This window comes from Acanthochromis polyacanthus, chromosome 3, assembly GCF_021347895.1.
Source record: "Acanthochromis polyacanthus isolate Apoly-LR-REF ecotype Palm Island chromosome 3, KAUST_Apoly_ChrSc, whole genome shotgun sequence".
In the NCBI taxonomy this organism is placed as follows: Eukaryota; Metazoa; Chordata; class Actinopteri; family Pomacentridae; genus Acanthochromis; species Acanthochromis polyacanthus.
In genome coordinates this window covers 45,426,592-45,438,086 of record NC_067115.1, presented here as the reverse complement: position 1 = coordinate 45,438,086, position 11,495 = coordinate 45,426,592, and the positions used below count along the sequence as shown (strand labels likewise).

At 40.7% G+C, this 11,495-nt stretch overlaps 4 protein-coding genes across 5 annotated transcripts; all 4 read right to left on the bottom strand.

Moving 5' to 3' along the window:
- Positions 1-4,066: 4,066 nt before the first annotated feature.
- LOC127533442 (histone H3) lies at positions 4,067-7,664 on the bottom strand. 2 transcript variants are annotated; one of them, XM_051946529.1, is made up of 2 exons: positions 7,203-7,664; positions 4,067-4,596 (listed from the first exon to the last, which is right to left on the bottom strand). In XM_051946529.1, the coding sequence occupies exons 1-2, from the start codon at positions 7,605-7,607 to the stop codon at positions 4,498-4,500; spliced, it is 504 nt and encodes a 167-aa protein (XP_051802489.1). In that variant the 5' UTR covers positions 7,608-7,664; the 3' UTR covers positions 4,067-4,497. The 2 variants fall into 2 exon arrangements, with proteins under 2 accessions (XP_051802489.1, XP_051802490.1); XM_051946530.1 differs by lacking the exon at positions 4,067-4,596 and having other exon boundaries at positions 6,421-7,642.
- On the bottom strand, positions 4,610-5,756 carry LOC127533448 (histone H2B 1/2-like). The gene has a single exon (XM_051946536.1). It carries the CDS (start codon positions 5,741-5,743, stop codon positions 5,369-5,371), a length of 375 nt encoding a protein of 124 aa, XP_051802496.1. The 5' UTR covers positions 5,744-5,756; the 3' UTR covers positions 4,610-5,368.
- A 364-nt stretch (positions 7,665-8,028) lies between the features above and the next one.
- Positions 8,029-8,658, bottom strand: LOC127533452 (histone H4). Its single transcript, XM_051946542.1, has one exon. It carries the CDS (start codon positions 8,547-8,549, stop codon positions 8,238-8,240), a length of 312 nt encoding a protein of 103 aa, XP_051802502.1. The 5' UTR covers positions 8,550-8,658; the 3' UTR covers positions 8,029-8,237.
- A 324-nt stretch (positions 8,659-8,982) lies between these two features.
- On the bottom strand, positions 8,983-9,660 carry LOC127533440 (histone H2B 1/2-like). Its single transcript, XM_051946527.1, has one exon. The coding sequence runs from the start codon at positions 9,615-9,617 to the stop codon at positions 9,243-9,245; it is 375 nt and encodes a 124-aa protein (XP_051802487.1). The 5' UTR covers positions 9,618-9,660; the 3' UTR covers positions 8,983-9,242.
- Between the last annotated feature and the right edge of the window lie 1,835 nt (positions 9,661-11,495).

Genomic DNA, 11,495 nt, shown 5'->3' with positions numbered 1-11,495 from the left:
GTGGAGTGACACAATGAAAAAGCAAATGCAAAAGGAAAAAGCAGTGAGAAAAGGAAAAGACAATGACAAAATGGAAAAATAAAAGGAAAAAACAGAAAAGATAAAAGCAAAGACGAAATTTTTCTTTTTATTTATTTATTTCTCTTTATATTTCCACATTTATTTATTTATTTTATTGATTTTTTTAATGTGGCACTCCTGTGACTCCCTAGTAATTTGCTTTTTGTTTTATTCTTTTAATAAGCTGTTCTTATATTAATATAAGACATTTTTATCACATTTGTATAAAACAAAAAATACATGTTACTGTTCATGCAATTCTGATTTGTTTCAGGTTGCCTCATAGATATAAATACACTGCCAAAACAAGCACTGTGTTGTAAGGTTGTAGAAATATTAAACTGTAACCTAAGAAGAAATAAAAAATGATTTCAGTCTCATATTCAATTAATTCCACAGAAGACATGAACATTTCTCAGGTGAATATGAGGAGATAACATTAAAAAGAACGTGCAGCTTCTAGCGCTTGCTTTTACACAACATAAAAAAATATATGTATACACACGTGGACAAAATTGTTGGTACCCCTCAGTTAAAGAAGGAAAAACCCACAATTCTCACTGAAATCACTTGAAACTCACAAAAGTAACAATAAATAAAAATGTATTGAAAATTAAATAATCAAAAACAGCCATTACTTTTGAATTGTTGATTAACATAATTATTTAAAAAAACAAACTAATGAAACAGGCCTGGACAAAAATGATGGTACCTCTATAAAAGACTGAAAACTATTTGACCAGAGTGACATGATTAACTCAGGTGTGTCATTTAATTGACATCACAGGTGTTTCCAAACTCATAATCAGTCAGTCTGCCTATTTAAAGGGAGACAAGTAGTCACCCTGCTGTTTGGTGAAAAGGTGTGTACCACACTGAACATGGACAACAGAAAGCGAAGGAAAGAATTGTCCCAGGACATCCGAAAAAAAATGATAGACAAACATCTTAAAGGTAAAGGCTATAAGACCATCTCTAAACAGCTTGAAGTTCCTGTGACAACAGTGGCTCATATTATTCAGAAGTTCAAGACCCACGGGACAGTAGCCAACCTCCCTGGACGTGGCCGCAAGAGGAAAATTGATGAGAAATTGAAGAGACGGATCGTTGGAATTGTATCCAAAGAGCCCAGAGCAACCTCCAAAGAAATTAAAGGTGAACTCCAAGGCCAAGGTACATCAGTGTCAGATCGCACCATTCGTCGTTGTTTGAGCCAAAGTGGACTTCATGGGAGACGACCAAGGAGGACACCACTGCTGAAAAAAACTCAAAAAAAAGCCAGACTGGAATTTGCAAAACTGCATGCTGACAAGCCACAAAGCTTCTGGGAGAATGTCCTTTGGACAGATGAGACCAAACTGGAGCTTTTTGGTAAGGCACATCAACTCTATGTTCATAGACTCAAAAACCAAGCATATGAAGAAAAGAACACTGTCCCTACGGTGAAACATGGAGGAGGCTCAGTAATGTTTTGGGGCTGCTTTGCTGCATCTGGCACAGGGTGTCTTGAAAGTGTGCAAGGTACGATGAAATCTGAAGACTATCAAGGCATTCTGGAGAGAAATGTGCTGCCTAGTGTCAGAAAGCTTGGTCTCAGTCGCAGGTCATGGGTCTTCCAACAGGACAACGATCCAAAACACACAGCCAAAAACACCCAAGAATGGCTGAGAGAAAAGCGTTGGACTATTCTAAAGTGGCCTTCTATGAGCCCAGATCTGAATCCCATTGAACATATGTGGAAGGAGCTGAAACATGCCATTTGGAGAAGACACCCATCAAACCTGAGACAACTGGAGCTGTTTGCTCATGAGGAGTGGGCCAAAATACCTGTTGACAGCTGCAGAACGCTCATTGACAAATACAGAAATCGTTTAATTGCAGTGATTGCCTCAAAAGGTTGTGCAACAAAATATTAAGTTATGGGTACCATCATTTTTGTCCAGCCCTATTTCATTAGTTTGTTTTTTTTAAATAATTATGTTAATCAACAATTCAAAAGTGATGGCTGATTTTGATTATTTAATTTTCAATAATTTTTTATTTATTGTTACTTTTGTGAGTTTCAAGTGATTTCAGTGAGAATTGTGGGCTTTTCCTTCTTTAACTGAGGGGTACCAACAATTTTGTCCACGTGTGTATGTCTTTATGAGTTAATTTTTTATCTTATTTTGCTTATTTTATGTTCTTTAGTGGTAGTTTAGCGTCTCATTTTGGCTAAACTACCACTAAAGAATATAAAACAACCAGAATGAGATGCTAAACTACCACTAAAGGATATAAAACAGCCAACATGTGATGCTGAACTACCACTAAAGGATATTTTACCACACGGTTTGAACTTATTAAAAGACGTGCACACCGTGTCCTGGTCTCCTGTTTTAACGGGTAAACAGTGATCACAGCTGCACTAGTTCCAACCGCGGTTACGTAGTTTTCTTTCTTGTTGCCTGACAGCGCATGACTCCTGCAATGAGAACGCGACTTATTTCCAGATATTTTGTCAGGACCAAAATGAATAAAACAGAAATCTCATTTTTAGAAGCGAAGTTGTTCCATTGTTTATTTCCTGGTTAGTCGGTAAGGGGTCCTGAAATGCCACGCCTACGAAACATCTGTCTCAGAAACGCTAGAATCACCAGTTAATCTTGAACACCGGACGCTCCGGTGCCCTTAGTCTGGATTAGAACCCCCTTGGTGACCAGCTTGGTGACGATGGTGTTGATGCGTTTGTTGGACTTTGTCACATCAAAATTTTGGGCCGCCAGAACCTTCTTGATCGCAGCCAGAGAGATCCCCTTCCGCTCTTTAGACTCGGTCACAGCGGTGACGATGAGCTTCGGGAGGCTGAGTCCATCCTTCTTGGGCCTTGAAGTCCTGAGCGATCTCTCTGACCAGGCGCTGGAAGGGCAGCTTGCAGATGAGCAGCTCTGTGGATTTCTGGTAGCAACGGATCTCTCTCAGAGCCACGGTACCGGGCCGGTAACGGTGAGGCTTCTTGACGCCGCCGGTGGCCGGGGCGCTCTTCCTTGCAGCCTTGGTAGCCAGCTGCTTCCTGGGGGCTTTTCCTCCGGTGGATTTGCAGGCGGTCTGCTTGGTTCTGGCCATTGTGCTTCCTCTGTCTTCACTGCTCCAACAGTAAAAATACAAGTGGAGGGTGAGCGGCAACAGCGAGCTTATAAGGAGAGCGGCGGAGCAACGGCAGCTCTGATTGGTCCAGAGAGGAGAACGGGCATTGCTGATTGGATGAAATGAATGTGAATGTGTGTTTCAAATAAACTCCTACAGAAACAAAGAAAGTATATTTCAGCACAGACACACACTACCAAAACTATTTTACATCCTTATTTTTCTGTTATCAGAAAATGATGAGAAATGTCATCAAATATAAATTAACGTTTGTCAAACCAACATCCTAAAGATTAGTTTTGACACAATCAGTGTATCTTAAGCTCTGCAGATAAAGTGTGGCCACTGAGAGTTGAGAAGGTCCATAAACCAGTCCCTCCAGGATTTCGCGGGTGTTTTTCGTGATTGTTGCGGCCGAAAATGCCTGAATTCGCGGCAGCTTTTCTAAAAAAACTGTGATAAAAGTTGCGATGTTTTAAGCTTATTTATTGTGATGAAATTGCGGGAGACAAGTGACAGTTGCTAAAAAGCTGCATTTTTCCAGCTTGTAGAACATGTTTCAACACTGTAATTGACAATATTTATTTTGAAATTAAAGCTTTAAGTGCTTTACTAACACAAAACTAAGAGTTCTGTATTGTTTTATGATCACAGGTTCTGTCGAAAAAGATGTGGCATCATTTTAAACAGTGAAACCATACTAAGAAAATGTAATGACCAATACTGGATTCTGCAAAAACTGAATGCAGAATACTGGACAAAGGAATTCTCAACAGATATTTTTCCCATCTAAATCTTATCTTTACACGGTTTATGTATTAACTTATTTATGTGTGTATGAATGTATTTACTGATTTATTTATTTAGTACCGTTAACATATCAGAGTTCTGAGTTTTATTATTTTATTTATTTTGCACAACTATAATATACACAAAAATAAACAATAACAAGGTCATTTATTGATCACATATAGGCTATTAAATAAATGATATTTTAAAAAACAAAAGCTGGCTTAAAATATGCGTGAATCATGCCGCTTCTGGTAAAAATAGACTTATTAACCAACTAATCGATGACCAAAATAGTTGACAACTATTTTAATAATCGATTATAATTGATTAAATCAATTAGTTGTTTCAGCTCTATTATTTATTTTCCCAGTTAAGATCAGCTGAGAACAATTTCTCATTTACAGTGATGACCAGGCAAAAGGCCCCAGCAGGAAGAAAGATAGAAGTAAAGAATATACAAAAAAGGACACATAAGTGTTTAAACAGAGATTAAACACACCCTAAATTAATGCTGGCAATTCAATGAAAACAGTCAGCATGTGCAGCTCGGGTCTGCTGTGGGATGCTGCTGCTGACCTTCCTCCAAACCCTTAAAATCTCATTTTCTATAATTAAACAAGTTAAGAATGTATAAATATGCAAATCTATTTTTTACTTCAAAATTTAAAAAAGAAACAATTCATTTTTCCAGCTTCAAAGAGTGCCAAGTGCTTCTTCTGTCCAGCAAAATCTTTGGAACAACATATTGATATTTACATACTCAAATAAACAAAAACAAATCCATACCTGTGAAACCAACAGATATTGGACATTTTGTTAAAAAAAAAAAACCTAACTATGAGGCTTAAAGCAGACAGTGCTTCTGTGAGCTAACTTTTACATTAACAACCTTACATGACAATGAGAAAACAGCAAATCTGCATATTTAGGATCAAAGCAATAAAAATGTGTCACTTTGCCTGAAAAAAATAGTGTAACCATGAGGCATTATACTCTGTATAACTGTGCATGTGACAAATAAAACTCTGATCTTAGGCTTTGAGCCCAAAGTGCTTCTGTCAACTAACATTAAATATTTACAATGAAAATAAAGAAAAACAGGCTGTCTCCCTCTGATTGCTCAGCAGGCTTCTTCATCCAGTATCATTTTCAGTCTTCAATACGGTCATTTTTATCATCCAGTACAAATATTTAATGACTGTCCCCCCTCCCCTCCACACACACACAAGAGCTGAGGTAGGAAGATCAGTGTTTGCAGGTTTGCTGATGTGAAAATCTGAGTTTCCGAAGTTGTATGTCAAAATGAAGCCTCCACACAGTTAATGTGGACCAGCAGCTCTGCAGATGACGTGTGTGGCTCTTAAAAGAGCCGTTGAGTTGGTGTTACGCTTTACTTGGAGCTGGTGTACTTGGTGACGGCCTTGGTGCCCTCGGACACGGCGTGCTTGGCCAGCTCACCGGGCAGCAGCAGCCTGACGGCGGTCTGGATCTCCCTGGAGGTGATGGTGGAGCGCTTGTTGTAGTGAGCCAGGCGGGAGGCCTCGCCGGCGATCCGCTCGAAGATGTCGCAGACGAACGAGTTCATGATGCCCATGGCCTTGGACGAGATGCCGGTGTCGGGATGGACCTGCTTCATCACCTTGTACACGTAGATGGCGTAGCTCTCCTTTCTCTTGGTTCTCCTCTTCTTGCTGCCCTTTCCGGCGCTCTTGGTCACCGCTTTCTTGGAGCCCTTCTTGGGCGCTGGCTTAGACGGTTCAGGCATGTTTATCTGTCACTGCAGCTACAACTAATACAGAAACCAGATAATGACTCATTTTATACAGGCCGCATGCAAATATAACTGCGCAGTTCCCCGTCTGTGATTGGCTGAGCAGCTCTGCTGTTGGCGCGTACATTAACAGAAGTAGGAAGAAGACAGGAGACCTCCGACTTCTGCTTCTATAATCTGAATCATAAATTACAGTTAATACGTGTGTCTCAGTATACATGTTGTTTTGGGCTGGAGGTTGTTTTAGAAATTTAGTATACATCCATAAAATTCCACTAAATGATCATTTGACCATGAATAAAACATATATACATATACACACGTGGACAAAATTGTTGGTACCCCTCAGTTAAAGAAGGAAAAACCCACAATTCTCACTGAAATCACTTGAAACTCACAAAAGTAACAATAAATAAGAATTTATTGAAAATTAAATAATCAAAATCAGCCATCACTTTTGAATTGTTGATTAACATAATTATTAAAAAAAAAAAACATGTCACTTACTCAAAATGGCATGGGTAATGTCAAAATCGTTTTTTGCTTTTCACTACTTTAAATTGGGATACAAGTATTAGTAGTCATTCCAATGGTAGTATTATGTATGTTTTGATCTTTTTGAAATGTTAGTTGTTAAAGGTGAATACCTTCAAAAAGTGTAATGTTATAACTTAGGTATACCTAAGTTATAACTTAGGTATAGGTTCTTTTGCTTGTAACATGACATTGTACAATTAAATTTAACATGTTTAATCCCACTGCACTGATACTGTAAAATTCAACATTATTGTTGTTATTTTTAAATTACTCAACCATAAACTACTACAGAGCTCCCTGAATTATTTGTATGTGTATGTTATAATTACATGTGTGCATTGTAAATGGGTGTCAACATGTCATTACACTTTTTGAAGGTAGTCACCTTTAACAACTAACATTTCAAAAAGAACAAAACATACATAATACTACCATTGGAATGACTACTAATACTTGTATCCCAATTTAAAGTAGTGAAAAGCAAAAAACGATTTTGACATTACCCATGCCATTTTGAGTAAGAATATCTCAGTAACTACAAATGTAACCCTGCTGCTTTTTTTGTACAGTGATAGACGACAGATGGAACTGTCTTGTAGAAAAATTTGGGGTCTCTGGTACCCAAACAGCCTTCCACAAATATTTTTAAAAAACGCATCTTTTTCAATTATTATATGGACTCTTGTAGGAAATGCGTGAGGCTGCTCTGCAGACTTCAAAGGAGACAGTCGGTGTATTTTAATAGTAATAAAGTATTTTATGAAACGGTTTATGCAACACAACTCTCCTAAAGCGCTTTGCAGAATTGTACTAAGCTGAATTATTGATGGGTGTGAGTGAGCTCCCGTAGTGAATATGTGTGGCTCTTAAAAGAGCCGTGGTGTTTCGGGTAAAGTCTGGCATGGTGGGTCTAAGCCCTCTCTCCACGGATGCGGCGGGCCAGCTGTATGTCTTTGGGCATGATGGTGACCCTCTTGGCGTGGATGGCGCACAGGTTGGTGTCCTCGAAGAGGCCGACCAGGTAAGCCTCGCTGGCCTCCTGCAGAGCCATGACAGCGGAGCTCTGGAAGCGCAGGTCGGTCTTGAAGTCCTGAGCGATCTCTCTGACCAGGCGCTGGAAGGGCAGCTTGCGGATGAGCAGCTCCGTGGATTTCTGGTAGCGACGGATCTCTCTCAGAGCCACGGTACCGGGCCTGTAACGGTGAGGCTTCTTGACGCCGCCGGTGGCCGGGGCGCTCTTCCGGGCAGCCTTGGTAGCCAGCTGCTTCCTGGGGGCTTTTCCTCCGGTGGATTTACGGGCTGTCTGCTTGGTTCTGGCCATTGTGCTTCCTCTGTCTTCACTGCAAGTAGAAGCTGAGCGGCAACAGCGAGCTTATAAGGAGAGCGGCGGAGCAACGGCAGCTGTGATTGGTCCAGAGAGGAGAGCGGGCATTGCTGATTGGTCCAGAACGGTTTGGCGCGTGTGACATCAGACCGTGTATTGGATGAAATGAATGTGACGTTTCAAATAAACCCCTCCTCCACAGCAGCCGCCATGTTCAGTAAATTCTGATTTAAACTCTTTCTTCTCACTTTAAACTTAATCGTTGAAATGATTTCATTTGATGATCTTACCAGTTCAAACATCTAACTCCAGTTTCTTGTAGACACGTTAACACACTAAAGAAAACTTGTATTTCATTAGAATTGGAAATAACACAGACAGACAGACAACTGAGTATAAACAGAGTTGGAGCCGCTGTAACTGATTCTTTCAGCATGACACCCACCTGCATATAAATTTACGCAATATTTAGGTACGTGGACATAAAACATGAATTTATTTCGGATATCTTTGAAAGTAGTGTATTCAAGCCAACATTGAGTCATTGAGAACCACTGTAGAACGCTGCTCTGTAGAGGAGGTGTGTGGTCCTGAAAAGGACCTTTGTTGTTCTGATGAACGCTGACTTTAACCTCCGAAGCCGTACAGAGTGCGGCCCTGCCTCTTCAGAGCGTACACCACATCCATGGCGGTCACCGTCTTCCTCTTGGCGTGCTCGGTGTAGGTGACAGCATCACGGATGACGTTCTCCAGGAAGACCTTCAACACACCGCGGGTCTCCTCGTAGATCAGACCCGAGATACGCTTGACTCCACCGCGGCGAGCCAGACGGCGGATAGCGGGCTTGGTGATCCCCTGGATGTTATCCCGGAGAACTTTACGGTGCCGCTTGGCGCCTCCTTTACCGAGTCCCTTTCCTCCTTTGCCTCGTCCAGACATCTTCGCTCTTCTGCAGCTAAAAGCTCAATGATGCCGCTGCTGGAGTGACGGTGCTTTGAGTCTCCACTGAGGACGTGATAGAAGACAGAGGCGGACCTCCTCCTCTTGTTCTTCTGTGTATTTTCCTGCTGCTTCATAACAAATAAACCTTCTTTGCTGCATCAGCGCCACCAACTGACCAACAGCAGGATCAGCAGCTTGTGTCTTTGTGGATCCTTGAGCAGGAAATTCACACATTCCAGCAGCTCAGAAGATCCAAGAAGAACTGGGTTGAAAACATGAGCAGATACAGCACACACTAAACACTAAGACAATATAAAATAATAAAATAAAGTAAACCAGATGACTGAGACACCGACTTTGATCCATGAATGTAACATTAGATAATAAATGTGTTGAGTTAGTGAACAATCAAAGCAGATATTAACATTGATTGTGGTCAGCAGGTCACACTTTAATATTGTGAAAACTCCAGCAACAGACAGTTGACTGTTTAATCAAATGTTTGTGAACAGAATAGTCAGATACAGATTTATTTTTGCCATGTATGAGTAAATTTTGAGCTGCAAGTTTACTGTTAATGTCCCAATGAAAACATGATGAGAGCAATCAGTTTCCAGTGGATGAGCAGCTCTGCAGATGACGTGTGTGGCTCTTAAAAGAGCCGTTGTGTTGGTGTTAAGCAGTGAAGCTTTACTTGGAGCTGGTGTACTTGGTGACGGCCTTGGTGCCCTCGGACACGGCGTGCTTGGCCAGCTCACCGGGCAGCAGCAGCCTGACAGCGGTCTGGATCTCCCTGGAGGTGATGGTGGAGCGCTTGTTGTAGTGAGCCAGGCGGGAGGCCTCGCCGGCGATCCGCTCGAAGATGTCGCTGACGAACGAGTTCATGATGCCCATGGCCTTGGACGAGATGCCGGTGTCGGGATGGACCTGCTTCAGCACCTTGTACACGTAGATGGCGTAGCTCTCCTTTCTCTTGGTTCTCCTCTTCTTGCTGCCCTTTGCGGCGCTCTTGGTCACCGCTTTCTTGGAGCCCTTCTTGGGCGCTGGCTTGGACGGTTCTGGCATCTTTCTCCGTTTCTGTAATAACGAGTGAAGCTGAAAGCAGAGAGAGACTCTTCTTATATAGGCTGCATGGAAATACGACTGCGCAGCCCCCCGTCTGTAACTGGCTGATCTGCTCAGCTGTGATTGGATTCTGGTTTCCATGGAGACGACACAGAAAGCTGGAGACCTCCGACATTTTCAACATAGAATTTTGCATTTCTGAGTGTAGACTGAATACAAACACGTTATTCTGAATATGAATAAATTTCATATCAATGCATTCTTTACATATACACTGACAGTTGTGTTTCTGAGCGTGCCATAGAGCAGATAAAGAATCACGAATCTTTATTGCCATTGTGTTTCCACACAGCAAAATTGTGATTGGTGACTCCCAGCTATATATAAAAAGTAGAAAAAGGCACACTATGTCCAATAATATATATATATATATATATATATATATATATATATATATATATTGGAAAGATCTAAATATGTAAACAGTCTTAGTGCACATGAGCATTAGGATCAGTGTAAAACAGCTTAGCCCTACTGTACACTATTGCTGCTACAGGTAACTGTACAAACAAAACAAAGGCACATAAATAAAGAAAATAGAGAAAAAGCCAGGAGCTCCAAGCCGCTGCCTGCACATGCGCCGCCATGTCCACTTCAGATGGTTCATAAACTGTGAACTGGTCCTCAGCAGCATCAACAGTCTGAACTCTGAGCTTCATTTAAATCACAACATGTTTGTAGAGGAACTAGAACCAGAGCTCAACGTCAATATCAATACACGTTTTACCAGCTGAACCAGTGACTTGTTGACTATTTTACCCTACCCAATACAGTCACAGCGTTCCCTCTAGGTCACACAGGTAGAGCAGACACTGAGATAGTTTTCTGTAGTTTACCATAGTACTCGCCAGTACCTGACACAGTGCAGGACTGCTGTGAAGGTGGAGACATGCGGCGTTGGTGTGTTTGCAACGATTTTAAAAAACTATTTAAAGTAGGCGCGCTGCTGCTGCTGAATGAATGAAGAGGAAACACGGCAGTCATGTTTCTGTTCTCCTTTTCAGAGGTTTATTTCAATAAAATAACAACAATTTGTATTTTTTTTAAATTTGGCAAAGCTTGCTTTTTCAGAAATGTTTTTACTTTCATAATTTAAATCTTATTGACAGTGTTAGTTATCATATTTTCTTTTGTTTTACAATTTTTGGATAATAACTGTGTATCTTAGCAGTGATCAGTGTTTGAGAGTTTTTCCACACTTTAAGAAATAAACTTCTTCTTTTTCATGTCTTTCTTCTGTTTACTGGAAATGACAAAGACGACCCATGTTGGTTCTAAAAAGCCTCAAACTAGTTTCTCACGGTCTCCGAAACACTTCATAATAACCAGTTTATATCTGAAACACTGAGAAGTTTGTTCATTTGGGTTTTTTTTGTTTTTTTTCTAAAACTATCTGAACCATCATGAAACAAAGAGGAAGAAAACCAGACACATTTTTAGAGCGATAACCAGAACTTCCATCTTCTGTTTACAGGCTTCCAGGAAAAGTTATCTTTTTAAGAGAACCTCCTTCTGTGGTGCAGATGAGGGTGTTGCAGTGAGATATTGATTTCAAATGACATTAATAATGTGCAGACATGTTTTATTGACTCACACAGAGAGATAAGAGCAGCAGATATCAGTTGAACTGCTACAAACAGGATTTGTGGTTCTTCTTCTGACTGTGACAGCTACTGTAGATCTACTGATAGATGCTGTACAATATTTCTACTTACACTCACTGAAAGTGAGAAACAAAGTAAAATATAATTCCCTCATTCCTTTATTCTCATAGGTGACCGTGTTGTGAGATTTGACTGATAAAATAATGATCAGTTT

What these genes read in the sequence shown, in the direction of transcription:
- LOC127533440 (XM_051946527.1), bottom strand. Translation starts at nt 9,617, where the DNA reads ATGCCAGAACCGTCCAAGCCAGCGCCCAAGAAGGGCTCCAAGAAAGCG.
- LOC127533452 (XM_051946542.1), bottom strand. Translation starts at nt 8,549, where the DNA reads ATGTCTGGACGAGGCAAAGGAGGAAAGGGACTCGGTAAAGGAGGCGCC.
- LOC127533448 (XM_051946536.1), bottom strand. Translation starts at nt 5,743, where the DNA reads ATGCCTGAACCGTCTAAGCCAGCGCCCAAGAAGGGCTCCAAGAAAGCG.
- LOC127533442 (XM_051946529.1), bottom strand. Translation starts at nt 7,607, where the DNA reads ATGGCCAGAACCAAGCAGACAGCCCGTAAATCCACCGGAGGAAAAGCC. An exon ending in GCCGCATCCGTGGAGAGAGG is followed by an intron (nt 4,597 to 7,202) that starts GCTTAGACCCAC and finishes ACATTCTTAACT; the next exon opens with TGTTTAATTATAGAAAATGA.